The sequence below is a fragment of the Bos mutus genome, chromosome 15, assembly GCF_027580195.1.
Source record: "Bos mutus isolate GX-2022 chromosome 15, NWIPB_WYAK_1.1, whole genome shotgun sequence".
Lineage (NCBI taxonomy): Eukaryota > Metazoa > Chordata > Mammalia > Artiodactyla > Bovidae > Bos > Bos mutus.
Window position 1 is genome coordinate 51,897,688 of NC_091631.1, and position 25,661 is coordinate 51,923,348.

General features: G+C 39.3%; 1 protein-coding gene and 1 non-coding gene across 4 annotated transcripts in view; one reads left to right on the top strand and one right to left on the bottom strand.

The window, feature by feature from the left end:
* Window positions 1-1,775: 1,775 nt before the first annotated feature.
* Window positions 1,776-25,661, bottom strand: part of RNF214 (ring finger protein 214) — a 43,681-nt gene continuing 19,795 nt past the window's right edge. For all 3 annotated transcript variants that reach the window (XM_070384158.1, XM_070384156.1, XM_070384157.1), the window contains exons 7-15: window positions 5,897-5,993; window positions 5,611-5,699; window positions 4,918-5,008; window positions 4,617-4,715; window positions 4,053-4,429; window positions 3,786-3,918; window positions 3,334-3,438; window positions 2,960-3,055; window positions 1,776-2,084 (exon numbers count right to left, since the gene is read on the bottom strand). In XM_070384158.1, coding sequence (XP_070240259.1) covers window positions 2,019-2,084; window positions 2,960-3,055; window positions 3,334-3,438; window positions 3,786-3,918; window positions 4,053-4,429; window positions 4,617-4,715; window positions 4,918-5,008; window positions 5,611-5,699; window positions 5,897-5,993 — 1,153 coding nt within the window. In that variant the 3' untranslated portion in view covers window positions 1,776-2,018. The remainder of the gene's footprint in view (window positions 2,085-2,959; window positions 3,056-3,333; window positions 3,439-3,785; window positions 3,919-4,052; window positions 4,430-4,616; window positions 4,716-4,917; window positions 5,009-5,610; window positions 5,700-5,896; window positions 5,994-25,661) is intronic.
* On the top strand, window positions 18,558-18,695 carry LOC138991071 (small nucleolar RNA SNORA8). The gene has a single exon (XR_011467116.1). It is a non-coding gene; the product is annotated as a small nucleolar RNA SNORA8 (small nucleolar RNA).

Below are 25,661 nucleotides of genomic sequence, written 5' to 3' on the forward strand. Positions count from 1 at the left end.
TTTCTAATTTCTAAATTTTCATGGGATATTGAAAAATACAGCAAGTGGCCGGAAGGCTGCTGCAAAGTTGAGGGGAGATAAAATCTTAAGATTCCAAGATAAAAAATGAATCCCTCCCCCAAGTGAAAAAAACAAAGAACTGGTCTTCCACATTGCCGCCTTCCCTGTTCATGATAGCTGCCAAACGGGAGACATTAACATGTCATTAACCAAAAAAAGTGGGTCATCTGACCTCTACAGTGGGGAGTGTTCAGGCCATTTCAGTCACCCTACAAGATGCCAAGGAGATCCCGGGAAATCCAGCTCCTTATACTGATGCCAGTCAGTAAACCTGGGCAAGTGAGACAAGAGAGGAGAAAGAGTATGTTCATGACCTGACAGTCCCGGGTGAAACACAAAGCAGGAAGAGTCACATGAACACAGAGGAGAGAATTATTTGCTCTGACAGGAAAAGTCTTTGCTACCCTCATAAGTACTGCCAGTGCCAGTAAGCATTTCCAGGTCCAAGAATGGGAAAAATTCAGCTGTTGGTAATATAATAATATCCTTTCCCTGGAGCTAATTTTTTATTAATGCTTAATTTTTACTTGGGCTTTCCTGGTAGCTCAGCTGGTAAAGAATCCGCCTGCAATGCAGGAGACCCTGGTTCAACTCTTGGGTCGGGAAGATCCCCTGGAGAAGGGATAGGCTACCCACTCCAGTATTCTTGGGCTTCCCTGGTGGCTCAGCTGGTAAAAAATCTGCCTGAAGCCATTGCAAGAGTAAAGATAAAAGGATAGGAAAAAATTCAAAGCTCTAATAGAAACTCAGCTTTCCCAAGTATAAACCTAGGAACTGGAAGTGCTCAGTAAGAAGAGGTGGAAAAATGACTCAGTTCCAACTAGTTATCCACAGAACAAATGACTTATAAACTTGAAATATAACTTCCCTTCTTCATATTACTTTGGTCTCCATTTTCTCCCTGATAGGAAACATGTCCCCATAGCTTTCTGGCTTCAAAAATTCAAACCTATATCCCATGATCATTCTGAAAGTAATTTTGCACAGACATCTCCTCACCCCAGTGCCTGCCTGGAACTCACTCAAGGTCACCAAACAACTTGGTTGTGAACCAACCGCCTTAACCTTCAGGGGGAAGAGGGAATAGCTAGACCAGGAAACTGGAAGTGAATGGGGAAAAGGTGAGGACTTCACAAGCTTGGTCTATGAGAGCTTGATCAGAAGCCAAGGCAGTGGTGGAAACGGAGGGCATGGCCCAGAACAGACCTGTGGGCTGTGCTAGTTTCTAAAGAGATGACTACCCAGGAAGCAGGGAGGACAGAAGTCTGTGGGAGGCATGGGGGCAATGGGACCTGGTTACACTGTTATTCTTGGACTGTGAATTTTGCTGATGTAAAACAGACTATTCTGTAAACCTAATGTCATGTACAAATAACAAGTGTTAACGCAGTAAAACATTCAAAATGAAAAGTCAAACTGTCAGGGTTACATCTTGTTTTCCTCAATCAGTCTCATTTTCTCCATTTGGAGGAGAGGGGCTGAACAGCACTGAGGCTTCCGGAGGCTTTCAGTGAGCAAGGCATCTGGCTGAACAGCAGGTGAGCACCAGGGTTCAAATCTGCATACATGAGCCTTAAGAAAATGGACTAGAGGCTGAGCCAAACCAAAGCAGGGTGACCGTAGAGCAAGAGCAGCTTCCTAGCTGGTTTTTACATGTATCTGAAAACAGCCCTAGGCAGGAATATCGTAATTTCAAGGCCAAATGAAACATCACCTTACCTACAATCTGCTTCCCCCAGAGGACCTGCAAGGTGAGGGGGACAGACCATTTCTGCATAATATACATACTTTCATTTACGAACATTTGAATACAGACTTTCTATACACACATTACCTATATAATAAAAATGTACATGGCATGAGTATATGTCACTGTATAAATATAGAGTTTTAGAAATCTGGAACCCGCGCATCCTGTTCACATCAGTTTCTCCTCTTCATCCTCCCAGTCAGGTCCGTCATTTAAGAGTTGGACAAAAGGGACAGGTATCATTTGTGTTGGTCTGGGCCCAGAATTTGATACACTGGAAAGAAAGAGAGACATACCTCAGGTTGCTCTGAAAAGATGGAGAGGGGTGGAGAGTGTGGTTAAGGTTTTCAACAGGTGCATGGAACGTTAACTAAGTCAGAAAAGCTCACTGGAGGACCTGAGGGCTGGTTCACTGGCTTTTACCTCCAGAAGAGTCTTCAGAGCAGGTGAACCTGATTTTTTTACAGGGAACACTAAAAACCAGCTCATCACAGTGTGAAGCTGCTTTCTGTTGACTGACTAGGCTTGCTGCTTCTTACAATCCATTCAGGATATGCATTGCCCTCAAATCTTATTCAGGGTTTTCCCTTCCTAAGAATTTAGATGTAAATTTAGTTTCTACCTCTTAGAAACACAAAATGAACAAAACAAAATAGTAAAAAGGAAATCATCCCGGGTGCTAAGAGACTTAACTCAGTCTGGTAACATAAGAGATAGGAATAACTTGTCAGTTGGCGAAGATAATCTGTAACAGGTGAGTCGTCAAACTATTTTATTAATGGAGTTACATATTTCATATTCAAGTTCCCTATCCCATTCCTGTCACCTAAGCAAAATCTCTTGGGAATGGTACATCTGAAACAATGACTAGATACATACATCTTTTTGTCAATTTTCCAAGACAGTGACTCTCAGTGTTCTAGTAAGAACTGTTTATCCAGTCCAGTCCCCTACAGGGAATGGGGTAAGGAAGCTGGGAGAGCCTAGCTGCCAGTATTCTGAATTCTGCTCATGTTTTAAGCCACGATTTACTGAAAACCTTATGTTTAGATATTAATGATGGCATCAACACTGTAAAAAATTCAAGAAAATTAAGATGATCACAGTTGTCAAAAGGAAGAGCGAAAGAGGAAGGGCTGCAGCACCCACCTCCTTGTGTAGCACGTGGGTACATGCCATCGGATGCAGCTCGCTGGGCTGGACGAGTTTCTGGCACATTAGACACAGTTTACAGGTGGCTGGAGCCTGCACAGCAGAGGAGGGACCGTCAAAAGAGGGAGGAACCTCTGGGTCTCCTGGCCTTTTATGCCCATGATTCTATCTACAATTTCCACGTAGCAAAGAGATTTTACACCACAGAAAGAAAAGTTCAAATACAGAGTACTTGCATTTTCCCACCCTGGGCTACCAACAACCCAGCTGAGGAGATAATGGTTTCTTCCTGCACGCCACCTATAAATCCACTCCCTCCTCGCCACCCCCAGCTTCTCCAACATCCCAGTTTTCAAAGAAAAGAGTCTTACATGTGAAGACCTCCCAGGATATGAAACTTGGGCAGAAGGCAAGAACATTGGGGTACTGATTTGGGCGAGTGGAGCAGGGTACAGGGCCCGGATCCGACCAAGTGGCTGTGGGCAGAAACGTTGTCAGAGTGAGGCAGGAATGTCTGCGTAACAGGGCGTTACCAAAAGGAAATCATTCATTTCTCAGCCCGGTGAAGGAAGAAAGCAGGCCAGACACCCCTGGCTGCAATGCTGCTTCTCACCCCAAATTTTTCTGAAATCTGCCTCTTGCTTCAACATCTCAACAGGTCTGCTGCTGCTGCTAAGTCGCTTCAGTTGTGTCCGACTCTGTGCGACCCCATAGACGGCAGCTCACCGGGCTCCCCCGCCCCTGGGATTCTCCAGGCAAGAACACCGGAGTGGGTTGCCATTTCCTTCACAGGTCGGAGATCCCACCAAATAGCTTTTCTTACCTGAGTACTTGCCGCCACCCGCTCATGCTCTGCCAGTCGCGCGGCTACCAGCTGGATCAGCTCCTCCATGGTCAGACCTGCCATGGTCGTACGTGCTGTCTTGATTTGCTGAAGAATGTTGGTCATCTGAGCCCTAAGAAAGAGAGATATTGAGGGGGAGAAATTTTGTGCTACCTTCATGGGGAATATCTATGAAACCTCTCCTATTTTAACCCATAAATATTTCTCTGGAAAACACTTTTTAAATTAATCCTTAAAAACACTTACTTATTGCATTGTGGGAACCGAGTCAGCAACTTCTCCAGAATCTTCTCCAGTTTGTCTACTGGTTGGGGCCGGGGAGTTTCAGTAGAAGCCTTAACACCACCCAAGCCTGGGGGAGGCGGGATGGAGGCAGCAGGGGGCACGTGCGGACCATGGGGGCCGACAAGGGAACCCAAGCTGGGGCTATTTCTCCCATGGGAGCCAGGAAGGGGTGGGGAAGGCTGGTTGGGCTGGGAAAGGGCAGGGTTCAGGATTGGGAAAGACAAGGACCGGGGATCTGCACTGGGCATAACCATGGGCATCGTGACCTGCCCAATGGAGAAGGGCATCCGAGGAGCCAGAGAGGGACTGGGCTGAAACACCTGAAGCATGAAGTCTGTCTGCAGAAGGGAAGAGGTGGAAGATGAGAGGGAGAGAAAGAAAACAGAAGTTTAGGCAACTGAAATCAGTAAGCAACTCTTTCTTGTACCAAATAAGGACATCCAATACCTTTATAAAAACAAAGGAAAGATTCTAGGCTCTGCCACCAACATGAAAAAGTAGACTCGCCAGAGCCAGCGTGCTTACCTCTGATGGGGGTGGAGGCAGGGTTGGGGTAGGGATCTGAGGAAGGCTGCTCAGCTTGGCTCCATTCCTCACGAGCTGAATATGATTATTAAATTGGTCCTAGGAAACAGAGAAGAGCAAGCGTTATCCTTTACTGCTGAGCAGAGTGAGGCTCTCTATAAAGAGACCAGCATCCTGTATCAGGAAGACAAGAGGAGTGGTAGAACAGGCCCTAGGGCAATGCAAGTGGTCCTGCCCTGTGGCCAGGAGTGTGCAAGCACAGATGAACTCCAGCTCAACAATCACCCATCACTACACTTACCCGAACATTCTTTTTCATTATCCGAACTCCATTCAGTCTTGTCTCCCACTCCTGTTTGGAACGAACTGTCTCTAGTGTTGGGGGAGTTGACCTTTCAAGAAACCAACAGTGATTTACAGAATTAGAGAGAGTCCCACTCCTAATTCTCTCAGATAGCAGAAGAATAGCTAGAGAGAATAGCAGAAGAACGGCCTGCAGAGAAGAGGTTGGAGCAGATACAGGAGAAGGCCATGGTCCTAAGTTGACTGCTTCACTTTAACTCCAGCATCATGGAAGCCAAGTACTGGAGAAAGAGGACCCACCACAGAGAGAGGGCTCTCATCTGGCTGAAAATGCCACAGGGGTCTCCAGACTTCATGGCAGAAAGAGGATAAATGACTGTATAAGAAACATATCTCCAAAGACATTTGTTACGCTTGAAAGAGTAAGAGATACTGTTTATCCAATTCAAAATAATAAAAGAAAAAGGACAAAACTATAAAACTGTAGAAAGAGAAGAGCCAGAGAGTGTGGAAGTTTAGAAAATGGAAAGAGAAATCACTGAACAAAATACTGTCACACAAAGATGATTTGCCGTGAAGACAGAACACGTGCCAGACTAGCCGGCCGAGGGTTTCAAAGCCCTAAAAAGAAATGCCCCCCAAAACACAAAACTGCAGGGCCATTAAAACCCTAGAAACAGAAGGTACTTACTTGAGGTAAGTAAGGTGTAGCTCTGCCTCTTTTTCTGCTTCTTCTAGTTTCAATACCAGCAACTCTTTCCGACTCTCTAATGATAAGATCTAAGGAAATCACACACACACACACACACACACGCTTTATTAATTTTACACACACAAAGCTACCCCTAGATAGTTAAAACAATGTTTAATGGCTCTATGGTAGCATATTTATATGGCTTGGTATATGACCCCATACTAAAAGTATGTACCACCTGGAAGCCCCAAATCCAGACCTTCAACACAGTGGCTCTTCTCACCTCTGCCTTCCAGGCCCGTTCTGTCTCTTCCATAATGTTCCGATTTATTTCACCATCTTGATTCTTGAGTCTATCCAGTTCCATTTCCCACACTTCTCTGTAAGATAAGAAACAAATGGAGATGTGAACATTTCTACTTTCAAATGTAAAGTGTTCATACAATTTCAGACCACTTTAAACATTATTTGTATTTATCTATAGTTAACACTTAAGACTGATAAAGTCAACTTGTATAATAGATACAACTAGGAGGGCATATTCTTCCTTAACCTATATGTGTTGTCCTCCCCAAATAAACTTCCTGCCAGAGGAAGAATTCTCTAATAGTTAGACAAAGGTTTATAGTTAGATGTATTCTCCTCATATAGCTAATATTCCTCAAGTGAAAAAAAATATATGAAGAGTTAGAATCCTCTTACCATAAGAATATGTGGAATACGTTGTGGGGTCAATCAAGGATCCATTTAGCCTACTAGATACTCTTTGACAATGGGATAATTGTAGGAAAACATGTCCGCTGCCTTCTGTGAATGACGTTATTCTGAAAGATTATAAGTGTTCATCCAATACCTCTAACTTTCACTAAGTCATTTGTCAACTACGGTTAACACTTACATTAGAAAAAGTCTCTTACTATGTCAGTGGGGGGCATCCCACAAATTCACACACAAAAATCTTTTCCTTTGGGCATGTGGCAACATTATCTCATGGGGATCCAGTAAGACAAAAATACTAGCAACCACAACAAAAATGGTTAAGGAATTCTTTAACAGTCATAGAAAAGGTCAGCCTTATCATGCGTTCACTAGCCTGTAAGATACGTATCTGATTTCATTTCATTAAGAGGTACTAACTGTAACCCATGCTAGGAAAAAAAAAAAATCAGTTGGCCAAAATAGATGGTCAAAAAATTCCTTGGTAGAACAGAAACCAATGAGTATGTTTTAACTCTTTAAATGCTTGGTTTAATTTCTCTCAAGTCCCATGCTGCTGTTATTTTGCATAACCAGTTTAAGGAATCAATGGTTCAAATGAATAAATCCTACCAGATCATACAAGTCTGACTTGCTGCAGGTCCCAAGATGTTTGCATTTTGCATAATTTAAAATTTTAATTTTGGTTTTGGTCATGTAAATAATAGATTATAAAAAGTTAGGAAAATACAAAACAGAGCCTACTGGTTCAAAAAGATAACATGTACCCCAAAGTTCAGAGCAGCACTATTTACAATAGCCAAGACATCGATGCAACCTAAGTGTCCTCCACTGATGGATGGATAAAGAAGATATGGTTTATATATACAAAGGATATTAGTCAGTCATAAAAGAGAATGAAATAATGTTATCTGCAGCAACATGGATGGACCTAGAGGTTATCAAAATAAGTGAAGTAAGTCAGAGAAATGATACCACTTATATGTGGAATCTAAAAAAATGATAAAAATGAACTTATTTACAAAACAGAAACAGACTCACAGAGACAGAAAACAAACTTATGGTTATCAAAGGGGAAGGGGGAGGGGCTGATAAATTAGGAGCCTAAGATTAACAGGTACACACTACTTTATACAAAACAGATAAACAACAAGGTCCTACTATATAGCAAAGGGAACTATATTCAATATCTTATAGTCATCTATAATGGAAAAGAATCTGAAAAGAATATACATACACATATATGTAAAACACATTATAAATCAACTATACTTCAATTAAAAAGCAGAGTCTCACAGACTTCATGAACGAGCTTATAGTTGTCTGGGGGGAAGGGATAGTTAGGGAGTTTGGGATGAACTGTACACACTGCTACACTTAAAACGGATAACCAACAAGAACCCACTGTATAGCACAGGGAACTCTGCTCAATGTTATGTGGTAGCCTGGATGGGAGGGGAGTTTGGGGAAGAATGGATATATGTAGATGTATGGCTGAGTCCCTTTGCTATTCACTTGAAACTATCATAACATTGTTTGTTAATTGGCTATATCCCGATACAAAATAAAAAGTTAAAAAAAGAGAGAGAGAGTGTCTAATACAGATGTCCCAACTCTTCTACTTACTGCTTGAATGACCCTTGATAAGTTAATCTTTCTAAGGCTCAGTTTCTTCATCTGAAAAATGAGTAGAATCTACGTCATAGGACTGATGGGAGAGTTCACTGAGGAAACACACATAAAGAATTTAACAGGGTGCTTAGCACATGGAAACATTCAACAGATTGCTCTACAACTGCAACTGCTCTATTCACAAAAAATCACTATTATATGTCTTTCTAGTCTTTTAAAATAAATATTTGTGTGTGTGTGTGTATATATATATATATATATGTTGTTCTTGTTTAGTCACTAAGTCATGTCTGACTCTTGCAACCCCATGGACTGTAGCCTGTCAGACTCCTCCTCTGCCCCTGGGATTTCCCAGGCATGAATACCTGAGTGGGTTGCCATTTACTTCTCCAGAGGATCTTCCCGATTCAGGGACAGAATCTACCTGCATTGGCAGGTGGATTCTTTACTGCTAAGCCACCAGGGAAGCTCATATATATAGATATGTAACATATAATTCCATTATATACTTTTTCAAACAAAACCTGTGATTCTATGTTATTTTCATTCTATTTTTCCATATCATTAAAATATTCTTCAAAAATGTGATTTTAAAATATCTATTATACATATATCTCATTTATTTAGGTATTCTCTCATTTTTTAATTTCACAATTATAAATATTATAACGAGCATCTGTACATGTGTACTAACATAGGTTGATGATAAAAGTAATGTATTTAGATTTGAGAGGGAGTTTCTTATAGCAGTTAAGAGCATAGCTCACAGCTCAAACCCAGACCTTATTACTATCTATACAACCTCTGGCAAGCTACTTAATATTTCTGTGTCTTATTTTCCTTGAGTAAAATGGAGATAATAAAATCATCTACCTTCCACATAGGGCTATTATGCAGATTAAATGAGTTAATACATGTAAAACAGAACAGTTTCTGACATATCAGATCAGATCAAATCAGTCGCTCAGTCGTGTCTGACTCTTTGCGACCCCATGAATCGCAGCACGCCAGGCCTCTCTGTCCATCATCAATTCCCAGAGTTCACTCAGACTCACGTCCATTGAGTCAGTGATGCCATCCAGCCATCTCATCCTCTGTCATCCCCTTCTCCTCCTGCCCCCAATCCCTCCCAGCATCAGAGTCTTTTCCAATGAGTCAACTCTTTGCATGAGGTGGCCAAAGTACTGGAGTTTCAGCTTTAGCATCATTCCTTCCAAAGAAATCCCAGGGCTGATCTCCTTCAGAATGGACTGGTTGGATCTCCTTGCAGTCCAAGGGACTCTCAAGAGTCTTCTCCAACACCACAGTTCAAAAGCATCAATTCTTCGGTGCTCAGCCTTCTTCACAGTCCAACTCTCACATCCATACATGATCACAGGAAAAACCATAGCCTTGACTAGATGAACCTTTGTTGGCAAAGTAATGTCTCTGCTTTTGAACACGCTATCTAGGTTGGTCATAACTTTCCTTCCAAGGAGTAAGCGTCTTTTAATTTCATGGCTGCAGTCACCATCTGCAGTGATTTTGGAGCCCAGAAAAATAAAGTCTGACACTGTTTCCACTGTTTCCCCATCTATTTCCCATGAAGTGATGGGACCGGATGCCATGATCTTCATTTTCTGAATGTTGACCTTTAAGCCAACTTTTTCACTCTCCACTTTCACTTTCATCAAGAGGCTTTTGAGTTCCTCTTTGCTTTCTGCCATAAGGGTGGTGTCATCTGCATATCTGAGGTTATTGATATTTCTCCCGGCAATCTTACATATAGTAAGAACTTAATAAATGTTAGTTATCATTTGGATGTTAGAGCATCTTCCTTCAGAGAAACTAAAATATATGAATACATAGTTCCCACCACAAGTGAAGAGAAGCACATGCTAAGTGTCTTGTAAAGTAACATAGAGACAGAACTAAAAATTAAGATCTTGGGTCCTCAGCCCAAATACCCTCCTTTCAGAATATATTATACTCCAAACAAGGCAAAAGCAAACAAAACAAATACTGGTGGATGAGGTTAATACAGACAGGAGTTGGTTGTCCTGAATTTGAGGTAGGTTATGAAGTCCTTTTCTCTGAACTGAAGCTATTGAGTTGGCCAAGAAGTTCATTCAAGTTTTTCCATACAATCGTACAGAAAAACCTAAACAAACTTGCTGGCCAATCCACTAATACAAACCAATATAGAATGTATGAGTCAGACAAAAACAGAAAAAAAACTTTACCCTGAGATGTAAAGCAAACTTGTTTATGAGACTAGAATCCTTACGTGATTTAATTTAACTCAACATCTGCTAAGCAGCCTACAAAGTGCTGCTGCTGCTGCTGCTGCTAAATCACTCAGTCATGTCCGACTCTGTGCGACCCCACAGACGGCAGCCCACCAGGCTCCCCCGTCTCTGGGATTCTCCAGGCAAGAACACTGGAGTGGGTTGCCATTTCCTTCTCCAATACATGAAAGTGAAAAGTGAAAGTGAAGTCGCTCAGTGGTGTCTGACTCTTAGCGACCCCATGGACTGCAGCCCACCAGGCTCCTCCATCCATGGGATTTTTCCAGGCAAGAGTACTAGAGTGGGGTGCCATCTCCTTCTCCAACAAAGTGCTAAGAAAGCGAAAAGAAAGTGTGAGTCACTCAGTTATGTCTGACTCTGAGACCCCATGAATTTCTGCTAAAAGCTGGGGATAAAAGGATGCCTAGTTCCTGCCCTCAAGCAGCTCACAATTCAGTAATTATCCAAGTGAACAAAAGGAACAGGAAATTCTGGACAGATCAAATAGCATGTGCAAAGGCCAAAGAGAACGAGAGCACCAAGCTGAGGAAAGAGTCCAGGTGGGCAAGGAGTATATAAGTAGTCCAGGCTGGGATACAGATGAGAGTGTCCCTGGCATAGAGATGGCAGTATGAGCCCTAAGTAAGGAAGAAATAACCTGGAACAGCAGTTTGAAAACCACAGTTCACAGTCCCCAAAACCCTTTGAGGGCCTGATCTATGGAGCAAAATTAATTTCATGATAACACTAAATTTATTTGCTTTTTTCACTTTCATGCTTTCATGAGTCTACAGTGGAGTTTTCCTGATGCTACACAGCATGTAATGATATCATCACTCTAGCGGCTAGTGGAGTATATGTTTCTGTAGTCTAATGTTTTCTAGCATTTTCTAAGGTAGTAGGCTTAGGATATAATTCAAGTTTCTTTCCTCCTTAGTACTTCTGTTTGGGCTCTTATAATTATCTTCAGTTATACTTGCTGTAATCTCATTATTATCCAATAAATCATTACTGTAAAATTTTAAAGTTCTCCACACATCAGGCAGAAACAAGTACTTTTTGTTATTTTGCTTTGCAATAATACTTTTTAAATTTGGGGAAAACTCTTCTTAATTTTTCAGTTCAGTTCAGTTGCTTCGTTGTGTCCGACTCTTTGCAACCCAAGGACTGCAGCATGTCAGGCTTCCCTCTCCATCACCAGCTCCAGGAGCCTGCTCAAACTCATATCCAACGAGTCGGTGATGCCATCCAACCATCTCATCCTCTGTCATGCCCTTCACCTCTTGCCTTCAATCTTTCCCAGCATCAGGGTCTTTTCGAATGACCCAGTTCTTCACATCAGATGGCCAAAATATTGGAGCTTCAGCATCAGTCCTCCCAATGAATATTTAGGACTGATTTCCTTTAGGATGGACTGGTTGGATCTCCTTGCAGTCCAAGGGACTCTCAAGAGTCTTCTCCAACACCATAGTTCAAAAGCATCAATTCTTCGGTGCTCAGCTTTCTTTATGGTCCAACTCTCACATCCATACGTGACTACTGGAAAAACCATAGCTTTGACTATACAGACCTTTATTGGTAAAGTAATGTCTCTGCTTTTTAATCTGCTGTCTAGGTTTGTCATAGGTTTTTTCCAAGAAGCAAGCATCTTTTAATTTCATGGCTGCAGTCACCATCTGCAGTGATTTTGGAGCCCCCCAAAATAAAGTCTGTCACTGTTTCCATCGTTTCTCCATATATTTACCATGAAATAATGGGACCGGATGCCATGATCTTAGCTTTTTGATTGTTGAGTTTTAAGCCAGCTTTTTCACTCTCCTCTTAACTTTCATCAAGAGGCTCTTTAGTTCCTCTTTGCTTTCTGCCATAAGTGAGTGAAAGTGGCTCAGTCGTGTCCGACTCCATGGACTGTATAGTCCATGGAATTCTCCAGGCCAGAATACTGGAGTGGGTGGCCTTTACCTTTTCCGGGGGATCTTCCCAACCCAGGGATCGAACCCAGGTCTCCCACATTGCAGGCGCATTCTTTACCAGCTGAGCCCAAGGGAAGCCCAAGAATTCTGGAGTGGGTAGCCTATCCCTTCTCCAGTGGATATCTTGACCCAGGAATTGAATCAGGGTCTCCTCCATTGCAGGCGGATTATTTACCAACTGAGCTGTCAGGGAAGCTCTTCTGTCATAAGGGTGGCAGAAATATTTAAATTATATCTAATGTGTATTATTTTAGAATTTATTTTTTCTAAAATAAAAGAAAATTTATTTGTAATTTTTCATTTATTTTTAAGAATAAATCATTGACTCCAGAATTCCCTGGCAATCCAGTGATTAGAATTCTGCACTTTGACTGCTGAGGGCATAGCTTCAATCCCTGGTTGGGGAACTAAAATTCTGCAAGCTGCCTGGTACAGCCAAAAAATTAAAATAGAAAAAAAAAAAATCATGGACTCAAAACGGAGATTAGAAACCTTACTTTCTCAACCCACATCTGCAATACATACATTTAAAGATTGCCAAAATAAATGTAACTGGCCTAGAGTCTCTGACTCATGGAAAGGAAGAATCTACTCCAAAAAAAACTGGGCAAAATTATATATAAGAAACCACAGTATGATAAGAGCCATTTTTCTTTCTCTTGACTTTATAGATGTTAACAATTTAGCTAACTGTATCTTAAGCAACAGAACATTTTCTAATTATATTATGCCAGTTAAGTTACAGTGACATTTTGAGATCAATCATTCGGAATTTAAAGTAGTTGAATATTTTAAATGCAGATGTAATGAATCTTTACAATTCTTAAAGATTGTTAACCCCTTTCAATCTAGAAATGAGAAAGTCATTGAACTATCTTAGGGTAAGTGACTGAACCTCCTTACCTGGAGAAGCACAACTTGGTACAGCTGACATTGCTACATGCCTGCTGAATGAAGTCAGTAAAATAAATCATGGTAGTGCCCCTCTTTTAATGATATACTTTTAATTCACCAAATTAAAGATTCTGCTTTAATCTGAAGACTTGATTACTATCTCATCTGCAGAACTAGAATTTTACTTTACAAATAGATGAATCCATAGACAAGATTAGACCTGCCATTTTCTTTATATTCATCTAGCACTGGCACCAGTTAATCACTGACAGTGATGTCGTGTATGAATTCTTAGTAACAAACACAAGTGATGCTGACATAATCCAAGATGAATATAACTGTTTTGAATCTCATGGTTTATCTTAGAACAACTGTGCAGACACTTACTTTGCACTTACTAGTATGAAAATTACAGTGGATACAAACATTGGCACCATATACAAATGAAGTCAGTGGCATCAAATTACACTACTAGTCATTGTATTCTTTGCTGCCACACAGGCAGTTGGGAGACGGGCAGTTTTACTTCAGGATGCCTTGACAAAGCCATCAAAAGTAATAATTTTATTAAATCTCAACCTTAAACACATATATTTTTAATATTCTGTTTATGAAATGCTACATGCCGAAATACTACAGTTGTCTTGAGGAAAAGCACATGTGAGCCTGTTTGAGTCGAACCAGCCTCTTTTTTCATGTAAAATCATTTTTACTTCAAAGAACAGCTGACATGCTCTTGAAAATGAAAAACACTTGTTATTTCAAAGGAAACAACTGACAGTGTTTGTTGCCAACAATAACATTTGAGCTTTCAGAAAAAATTTAAAATTTTTGGAAAGTCTACATGGGCCACTGGGAGCTTGAAGGCTTCCATTACTTACTCTGATGAGATGAAAAGTGACATAAACAAATGTGATTCTTTAAATATTGTGTATTAAAATGTATTAATACTTGGAAGAGCTGCATAACTTTGAACCAGTATTTTCCAAACTATCAATGTAGTTTTCACCAATTCAACTGTAGGACCTACCTGGAACCCCAGAGTTGGTATAAAGATTATTTTCAGCTGAAGACATTTCAGGTTCAACAGATGCAGAAAAAAGCTTCCTCAGAGCTTTCTCTAGCTAACAGCAGCAACTTCTGGGAAATAACGCTGTCATAAATTCCTCTTCAAGGCAGATCTACTCCCAGAAGAAAGAATGCAAATAAAATCTACCCAAATCCCTTCTCTGGAGGGAATTTCATGGCCCTGAAGGAGATGGAAAAACCATTCATACCTATATATATATTATCACAAATTTAGAACTACCGCTTGTTCTCCTGAAAACTCATTTATCTTTCCCCAAATCCAAAACCTGTCCTTTCTCCCCACTTTTAAGAAGTCTTTTGTTTTCCCATAAGCCCCAGATTCTAATCATTCCTTTGAGCTAGTGATCCCTGAGTTCTCCCACTGTATGCATGCTGCATGTATAAACTGGGTTTTTTCCTCCTGTTACTCTGTCTTTTGTCAGTTTAATTCACAGTCCTTAGAAACTGAAACTACTAGGGTAGAAGGATAAGGTTTTCCTCCCCAAATCAAAATAGTTAAAGATCCATTCAAAGTGCAAGTAAAGACAGTGAATTTTAATGTAACAGTACAAAATCACTGATGTGCTTTCAGATTCCACAATGCAACGCAACTGTAAGAAACTATCAGCTGTCGAGCTGTGGAGCACTATCAAAGGAGAATAGCCACAATTATCTAAAAAGGCTATTGGGACTTTCCTGATGGTCCACTGGTTAGGTCTCTGCACTCTGGTCCAGCTTTGATTCTGGTCGGGGAACTAGATCCCACATACCACAACTGAAAAAAAAAAAGACCCTGCATGCATCAGCTAAAAAGAAAAATGCCACACGCTGCAGTGAAGACCCCATGTGCTCTCTAGTGCAAACAAATAAACAAATACAAACAAACATTAAAAAGACTATTACAACAGCCCTTGCTTTTCCAACTGCACACCTGTGTATCACCAGACTTTCTTCCTATACTTTAACCAAAACAACATATTGCAATAGAGAAGTAGATAGGATTAAAGAGGCTTACAAAAATATAAACAATGTCATTCTTCTAACTAAATTGATATTTGCTTTTTGGATTAGGCATAGATTTCTTGGAACACAAAACACAGGAACCACAAAAAAAAAAAAAAAGGTAACCTGGACTTCATCAAAATTTAAACTTTTGGAAATAAAAGGAATCCAAATTGGAAAGGAAAGAGGTAAAACTGTCCCTGTCGGCTGATAACATGACACTATACACAGAAAAGGCTTCCCTGGTGGCTCAGATTGTAAAGCATCTGCCTGCAATGCAGGAGACCTGGGTTCGCTCCCTGGGTTGTGAAGACCCCTGGAGAAGGAAATGGCACCCCACTCCAGTACCCTTGCCTGGAAAATCCCATGGACAGAGGAGCCTGGTAGGCTACAGTCCATGGGGTCACAAAGAGTCAGACACAACTGAGCGACTTCACTCACTCACTCATACAGAGAAAATCCTAAGGACATCACCAAAAAACTTCTAGAGCTCATCAATGAACTTGGTAAAGTTGCAGGATATAAAATTAATATATAGAAATCTGTTGTGTTTCTATACACTAACAAGGAACTATCAGAAAGAGAAATTAAGGAAACAATCCCATTTATTACCATTAAATCAAAAAGCTAAAATACCTAGGAATAGGCCTACCTGCGGAGGGTAAAGACCTGTACTCTGAAAACGATAAGACACTGATGAAAGAAACTGAAGACAACACAGATGGAAAGATATACCGTGTTCTCGGACTGGAAGAATCAGTATTGTTAAAAATGACCATGATATCCAAGGCAATCTATAGATTCAATGTAATCTCTATCAAAATACCTAAAGGCATTTTTCACAGAACTAAGACAAAAATTTTTAAATTTGTATCGAAACTCAAAAGACATCAAATAGCCAAAACAATCTTGAGAAAGAAGGTTAGAGCTGGAGGAATCACACTACCTGACCTCAGATTATATTGCAAAGCTACAGTAATTAAAATATTAAGGCACTGGCACAAAAACAGACACACAGATCAATGGAATAGGATAGAGAGCCCAGAAATAAACTCAGGCACCTGTGGCCAATTAACCAAACAAGAAGGCAAGAACATACAGTGAAGAAGACAGTCTCTTCAATAAGGGGTGCTGGGAAAACTGGAGAGCTACACGTAAAAGAATGAAATAAGAACTTTCTCTAACACCATACACACAAAATCAACTCAAAATGCATTAGAGACCTAAATGTAAGACTGGATACTATAAAACTCCTGCAGGAAAACACAGGCAGAATACTGTATGACATAAATTGTAGCAATATTTCTCTGGATCCATCTACTAAGGAAATAAAAGTAGAAATAAACAAATGGGACCTAATTAAATTTAAAAGCTTCTGCACAGCAAAGGAAAGCACCAACAAAATGAAAAGATAATCTACTGAATGAAGAAAATATCTGCAAATGATATAATTGATAAAGGATTAATATATCCAACACACATAAACAGCTCATACAACTCAACATCAAAACAAACATTAAAAGATGGTCAAAAGAAAAGACAATTTTCCTAAAAGAAAATGCATATGGCCAACAGGCCCAGGGAAAGATGTTCAACACTGTTAATCATAAGAGAAATACAAATCAAAACTACAGTGAGATATTACTTTACACCTGTGAGAATGGCTATCATCGAAAAGAACACAAATAATGGGGTGTGGAGAGAAGGGGACTCTCATACACCGTCGGTGGGAATGTAAATTAGTGCAGCCACTGTGGAAAACAGTATAGAAATTTCTCAAAAAACTAAAAACACAACTATCATATGGTCCAACAATTCCACGTCTGTGAATATAACCAGAAAAAAATGAAACAAAACCAGAAAACCCCACAAATTCAAAAAGATATGTGCACCTCAATGTTCAAGGCAGCATTATTTAAACTGCCAAGACATGGGAGCAACCCAAGTGTCCACTGACAGATGAATAGATAGAGAAGATGTGGTATATATATACAATGAATACATTCAGCCATAAAGAAGAAAGAAATGTTGCCATTTGAAGCAACATGTCTGGACCTGGAGGGCACTATGCTAAGTAAAATAAGTCAGGCAGAGGCAAATACTGTACAATATGTGGATTCTAAAAAATACAACAAACTAATGAATATAACAAAGTTAGAAGACTCACAGATATAGGAACAAACCAGCGGTTACCAGTGGTGGGTGGCAATACAAGGGTGGGGAAGTAGAGGCACAACTACCGAGTGTAAGGTAAGCTGGGAGGATGTATAAACAACACAAGGAATACAGACAAATATTTTGTAGTAAGTGTAAACAAAGGAAAATTATATAAAAGTAATTATTTTTTAAATTAAATGTTTGCATTTCAAAAGATACTGTTACAAAATGCAAAGAAAGGCAAGTTATATACTGGGAGAAAATATTTGTAAAACACAGATAAAAGGACTTGTACTAAGAATTCTCAATAAGAAAACATGTCTTTTGGGTTTTTTTTTAGAAAACATGTTTTTAAATGGGTAAAATGTTCAAACACTTCTCCAAAAAAGAACAACAAATGGCAGATGAAGACATGAAAAGATGTTCACATCAACAGTCATTAGGAAAAGGCAAAATAAAACCACAACAAGATACTATTAAACACTTACCAGAATGGCTAAAACTAAAAAGACTGATAACACCAAGTACTGGTGAGGATATGGAGTAACCAAAACACTATGCATTGCTGGTGGGCATGCAAAACAGCAAAGCAACATTGGAAAACCATTTACCAGTTTCTTATAAAGTCAAGCCAACACATGGTCCAGCAATCCCACTCCTATTTACTCAAGAGAAAACATGCTCACATAAAGACTTGCACTTGAGTATTCAGAGCAGCTTTTTTTTGGCCACACTATATGGCATGCAGGCTCTTAGCTCCCCAACCAGAGATCAAACTTGTGCCTCCTGCAGTGGAAGCATGGAGTCTTAATCACTGGGCCGCCAGTTTTATTTATAATAGACAAAAAATGGATATAACCTGAATGTCCAAATAAATAAATAAACTTAGTATATAACCTCAGTATATCAGTAAATACTATTCATTAATAAAAAGGAATTAAACTACTGATACATGCAACAACATGTATAAATTACAAAAGATTTTATCCCCAATAAGGGACAGAAAAGGCTATATATTCTGAGTCTATTTACATGAAGTTCTAGAAAAGGCAAACTACACTGAGAGAAAGCAGACCAGTGACTGCCAGTGCCTCAGGGTAGTGGGGGCAACTGATTTCCAAGAGATATGAAAGAACTTTCTGGAGTGATGAAAATGTTATACCATGATTGTGGTGGTAGTTATATGACAGTATACATTCTTCAAAACACATCATTTAAAACTGGTGAATTTTACTGCACTGCATGGTATCTGTATTCAGCAGTTTATTCTTGCTGGGTGTTTAAAACACAGTGCTAATATAAATTTAGTACCCGGCATCATTGTTTTTCTTGGCTTTGTGCATGTTAGGCCGGTATTTTTACTGACACAGTATCCCTGAAGTTTCTCATACTGTAAATCTGACATAATCTTCAATAGGAACTAATACTTCTCTTTCTCTTGGGTCTCTAAAATTCAGAACCAGGCAGATCCATCTCCTCTGACCCTAAACATGGTCCTAATGTAATTGCTTGAGAAAACTGAATTCCAAAGATTACTGTTGGGGAATTGTTTTTAAGATTTTTTTCTATGAGGATCATTTTTAAAGTCTTTATTGAATTTGTTACAATACTGCTTCTGTTTATATTTTTTGCTTGTTTTGGCTGAGAGGTATTTGGGATCTTAGCTCACCAACCAGGGATCGAACTCGTACCTGCTGCAATGGAAAGTGAAGTCTTAACCACTGGACCATCAGGGAAGTCCCCAGTGGGGTATTTTTGAAGTATGTTCATATTTCATTGGAGATCAAAGAAATCCAGTTAAAAAAACTGTGGTAAGACTGCTTGACATGATAACTGTGGATTAAGCAGAATTCTTTCTGAAAGGACAACCTTGAAGATTATGATCCAAACACTGGAGGAACTAAGGTGACTGGCAGTGGATGGAATCAGAATATGTGAAATTTCTTAAAAACTTACTGACTTACATAATTTTGCCTATGTTACACATAAAGAAAACCCTTTACACTTTGTAGGAAAAAAAGGGTTACTTTTATATAAACTATACCTCCTTAAAACTGTATTTAAAACAAAAATTAACAGCCTCCACCCTCAAGGCCACTGTCCTAAATCTGCTCCACTTCCTTTATTCATCATCTCTGCCATCTCAGCCACCTCACTGTCACTACTCTTCTTCTCCCTCTAACAATCAACAAATCTCACCAATCCTACCTCCGAATACCCTTCCTTTCTCTTTTTCTTCCACTGAGATCAGGCCCTCATTTAATCTTTTCAAAACTCTGTCTTGCTGACATAAATTTATCTTCACTTTAGCACATCTAACTTAATGAAGCCACAACTGTCCCTCTAAAAATTAAATCTGTAGAGCTTCCACTTCCAGTAAGGGTAGTTGTTGTTTTGTTGTTCAGTTGCTAAGTTGTGTCCAATTCTTTGTGACCTCATGGACTGCAGCACGCCAGGCTTCCCTGTCCTTTACTATCTCCTGGAGTTTGCTCAAACTCATGTCCATTGAGTTGGTGATGCCACCCAACCATCTTATCCTCTGTTGTCCCTTTTCTTCTTGCCCTCAATCTTTCCCAACATCAGGGTGGCCCAAGTGATCTTTCTTCACATCAGGTGGCCCAAGTATTGGAACTTCAGCTTCAGCATCAGTCCTTCCAACCCAGTATTCAGGGTTGATTTCCTTTAGGATTGACTGGTGTGATCTCCTTGCTGTCCAAGGCACTTTCAAGAGTCTTTTCCACACCACGGTTCAAAAGCATCAATTCTTCAGCCCTCAGCCTTCTTTATGGTACAGTTCCCACATCTGTACACGACTACTGGAAAAACCACAGCTTTGACTAGACAGACCTTTTTCGGCAGTGATGTGTCTGCTTCATAATATGCTATGTAGGTTTGTCATAGCTTTTCTTCCAAGTAGCAAGTGTCTTTTAATTTCCTGGCTGCAGTTACCATCCGCAGAGATTTTGGAGCCCAAGAAAATAAAATCTGTCACAGTTTTTACTTTTTTCCCATCTATTTGCCATGAAGTGATGGGACCAGATGCCATGATCTTAGCTTTTTGAATGCTGAGTTTTAAGCCAGCTTTTTCACTCTCCTCTTTCACCCTTATCAAGAGGTTCTTTCATTCCTCTTTACTTTCTGCCATTAGAGTGGTATTATCTGCATATCTGAGATTGTTGATACTTCTCCCGGCAATCTTGATTCCAGCTTGGGATTCATTCAGCCTGTCAGAGTTGCTCCTAATATTAGGCCAACGATTTCTGCAGATAAAAAACTATAAGTTCTATACAAAATGTAAAAAAGCACCTATCTAAAGATACTAAAGAACAAACAAAAACCAGAAGACCTGACAACTGGAAGAAGTGAACATCATTATTGTTTTCTGGTTTTTATGGCTAATCACCATTCATCTAAGGACAAACCACAGATAGCTCTGTGATGACAACTAAAACTGAGATAGAAATTTTGAAGCCTTACTAGTTCAAGAACAAAAAGGATAAAACTGGGAGCTACCATAACAGCTGGAAAGTGAAGGAGAAATCCCCAAAAGATAAAAGCCATGGCCAGGGAGGCCCCAATTCTGCATATAAATCGATTTGATCTCTGGATGACCCCTGAACCAGCCATGCACAGAGGGGACTCCAAGGAGCCCATCTACAGATACACGAACTGAACAGAAACCACAGCTGCTGCCTACCAAGCAGGTATGTATTATGTTTAAGCCTAGAAAATAGCCTGATGAGATAAATTAAAAAAAAATAAACCAACCACAAGATTTCATGGAAGAATACAATAGAATCGAGAGTTTCTGCAACATATTATTCACATATTCAGGATCCAACCCTCAATTACCAATATATAAAGAAAAGGGAAACATGATCCATACTCAAAAGTAGGGTCTGCACATTATGGTCTGTAGATCAAACTCTGGCTGCTACCTGGTTTTACAAATAAAGTTTTATTGGAACACAGCCATACTCATTTTGTTTACATATTGTCTATGGTTGCTTTCATGCTTCAACAGCAGAGTTGAGTAGTTGTGACAGAGACTGTGTGGTCTGCAAAACCTCAATATTTACTATATGATTGCCAATCCCTTCCCTCCACCCTGAGCTATTGACAACCAGTGATCTGCTTTCTCTCACTATAGTTTTTTCTGTTCTAGAACTTCATGTAAACAGAATCATACAGTGCATACCTTTTGTGTCTGGTTTCTCATTTAGAATAATGCTTTGACTCTGACTCCTGGTCAAGAAAAATGAGCAATCAATGGAAAGGACTCCAAGGAGACCAAGATGCTAGAATTAGCTGGCAACGTTTTAAAGCACTTATTTTAACTATGCAGAAGAACATAAAGAAAAATATGTTCACAAGGAGTGAATACATAAGAACAGTTTTGCGGAGAAAGAGAAACTTAAAAAAAAAGAACTGAATGGAAATGAAAGAACTGAAAAATACAATATTGGAAATATAAAATTTAATGCATGGGCTTAACAGCATACTGGAAACTGGAAATGATATAATAAAAAGTAGGATTTCTCAGGCACTCCAGTGGTTAAGACTCAGCAATTCCATTGCAGGGGGCATAGGTCTGATTACTGGTCAAGGGACTAAGATCCCACATGCTGTGTGGCATGGCCAAAAAAAAAAAAAGTAAATTGGAAGATACATAAATGGAAATTATCCAATATGATGAACAGTAAAAAAGAACTAGAAAGAAATAAAAGAGCCTCCATAAGCTACAGGACAATATCAAAAGTTCTAACATGTTAAAGTGGAGTCTCAGAAGCAAAGGTGGGAATGAGGCAGGAAAAGTATTTGAAAATTATGTCAAAATTTCACAAATATGGTGAATACATAACTTTATAGAATAAGCAGCCGAGAAAACTTGAAACAGGAATAAAAGGAAGAAAGCCATACCTGGGAAAATCAAAGTCAAGCTGCTGAAAACCAAAGATAAAATATTGAAAAAAACCATAGAAAAAAAGTGACACAATACACAGAAGAAACAAAACAACCATTACTGAGTTCTCATCAGAAATAATAGAAGAGGGTGGGGTGAATTGAGAGAGTAGCATTTAAACATACACATCATCACATGTAAAACTGATAGCTAGTGGAAAGTTGCTGGGTAACATAGGGAGCTTAACCTGGTGCTCTGTGACAACCTGGAAGGGTGGGATGGCGGAAGGCGGTGGGACAGAGGCTCAGGGGAAGGGGACATATGTATACTTATGGCTAATTCACATTGTTCTATGGCAGAAACCAACACAACCTTGTAAAGCAATTATCCTCCAATTAAAAAAATTTTTTTAAATTATAGGAGACAGTTAATATTAAAACAACATTTTCAACTGAATAAACAAATTGCTAGATATTCACACAATGAACTATATTCAGTATGTGGCGGATTCATTTTGATATTTGGCAAAACTAATACAATTATGTAAAGTTTAAAAATAAAATAAAATTTAAAAAAAAAAAAAGAGAGAAGGCAAGGGTAGGATGATTTGAGAGAATAGCATTGAAACATGTATATTACCATATGTGAAATAGATTGCCAGTCCAGGTTTGATGCATGAGACAAGGTGCTCAGGGCTGGTCACTGGGATGACCCTAAGGGATGGGATGGGGAGGGAGGTGGGAGGGGGGCTCAGGATGGGGAACACATGTACACCCGTGGCTGATTCATGTCAATGTATGGCAAAAACCACTACAATATTGTAATTAGCCTCCAATTAAATAAATTAATTTACAAAAAAAAAAAAAAGAAATGAACACCTGTATCTATTTTAAAAATTGATTTAATAATTAATAACCTTCTAAAACAGAAAATACCAGGCCTAGATGGGTTCACTGGTGAATTCTAATACATATTTAAGGAAAAAATTAAACCAATTCTCTGCAATCTTACCCTAATGTAATACCAGACAAAAATAATAGAAGAAAAAAAACTACAGACCAACATCTCTCCTGAACAGAAACACAAAAATCCTCAACAAAACACTAGTAAATCAAATACAAAAAAAGTAAAAAAAAAGGATTTTTGACCAAGTGGGATTTATCCCAGGTATGCAAGCCTAGTTCAACATTAAAAAATCAACTAAAATTATCCATCATATCAAAAGACTAAAAAAAGAAGAATAAAATGATCATGTCAATATATGCAGAAAAAGCATTTGACAAAATCCAGCACCCACTAATGATAAAAACTCAGTATACTAGGAATAGGGAGAACTCTCAACTTGGCAAAGATTATCTACAAACAATCTACAGTTAACATCATACTCAAGAGTGAGAAACGGGAAGCTTTTCCCAGATCACGTACAAGCTAAAGATGTCCCCCTCACCATCTCTTTTCAATATTATATTAGAAGTTCTTGCTAATATAATAAAGTAAGGAAAAGAAACCAAAGGTATACAAATTGGAAAGTAAGACATAAAACTGTCTTTGTTTGCACATGACGTGATCGTCTATGTAGAAAATTAAAAAGAATAGACAAAAAAAACCCTTGAACTAATAGGTGGTTAAAGCAAAGTTGCAGGACATGAAGCTAATATACCAAAGTCAGCTGCTTTTCTAAATGTTAACAGTGAACATTTGAAATTAAAAACACAATATCATTTATATTACATACATTTAGGCATAAATGTAACAAAATATGTACAAGATCTGTATGAGGAAAATGACAAAAATTCTGATAACAAAATCAAAGTACTAAATAAATGGAGAGATATTCCATGTTCGTGGCCAGGAAGACTCAACATTGTCAAGATGTCAGTTTGGGGGACTTCCCTGGTGGTCCAGTGGTTAAAAGTCCACTTGGCAATGCAGGGGACAGTTTGATCCTTGGTTGGGAGGATGCCACATACCGTGGGGCAACCAAGCCTGAGCATCACAACTACTGAAGCCCACATACCTAGAGCCTGTGCTCTGCAATCAGAGAAACCCATCGCAATGAGAAGTCCACCACTGCAACTAGAGACCTTCTGCAACGATGAGAGTAGCCCTCACTGGGCACAACTATAGAAAGATCACTCATAGTAACAAAGACCCAGCACAGCCAAAAAGAAAAAAGTCAGTTCTTCCCAAGTTGATCTATAGTCAGTGCAATCCCAATCAATTCCCAGCAAGTTATTGTACGGATATCAACAAATTGATTCTAAAGTTTATAAGAAGAGGCAAAAGACCACAACACTGAAGGAAAAGGACAACACTGGGAGACTGATGCTACTTGACTTCCAGACTTACTATAAAGCTATAGAATCAAGACAGTGTGGTGTTCATAAGAGATAAATGGAACAGACCAGAGGGCCTAGAAATTGAACTCCATAAATACAGTCAAATGATCTTTAATAAAGGAGTGACGACAATAAAATGCAGCAAAGAGTCTCTTCAACAAATAGTGTTAGATGTGGATATGTTAGGTGGCTTCAGTTCTGTCCAATTCTTTGTGACCCTATGGACTGTAGCCTGCCAGGCTCCTCTGTCCATGGGATTCTCCAAGCCAGAACACTGGAGTGGATTGCCATATCCTCCTCCAGGGGATCTTCCTGACCCAGGGATCGAACCTGCATCTCTTATGTCTCCTGCATTGGTAGGCAGGTTCTTTATCACTGGAGCCACTGGTTCTTTACCTGGGAAGCCCGTTAGAAGAGGACATCAACATGCAAAAAAATGGATCTAAACACAGACCTTACACCTTTCACAAAGATTAACAAAAGCTGGATCATGGACCTAAATGTAAAACACAAAATTGTAAAACTCCTAGAAGATAACATCAGAGAAAACTAAATGAATTTGATATAACACCAAAGACACAACCCATGAAATACCTGATAAATAAGGCTTCATTAAAATTAAAAACTTCTGTTCTGCAAAAGACGGTATCAAGAATAAGAGAAGACAAGCCACAGACTGTGAGAAAATATTTGTAAAAGACACATCTGACAAAGGAACGTTATCTTAAAAACACAAAGAGCTCTTAAAATTCAACAATAAAACAAACAATAGGGGAGTTCCCTGCTGGTCTAGAGTAGGGACTCCGGGCTTTCACTGTCCTGGCCTAGGTTTAATCCCTGGTTGGGGAACTTAGATCCTACAGGCCATGCAGCACAGCCAAAAATATAAGAATACAATTAAATCAAAAATATAATCTCTCAGTTAAAAAAAAAAAGATTTAAAAAAATGGGCCCAAGACTGACAGACAGCTCACCAAAGAAGACATACTGATAGCAAATGAAGATGTGAAAAGATGCTCCATATCACTTGTCATCAGGAAAATGAAATTAAAACACCAATGAGATACCACTATATACCAAGCAGAATGGCCAAAAT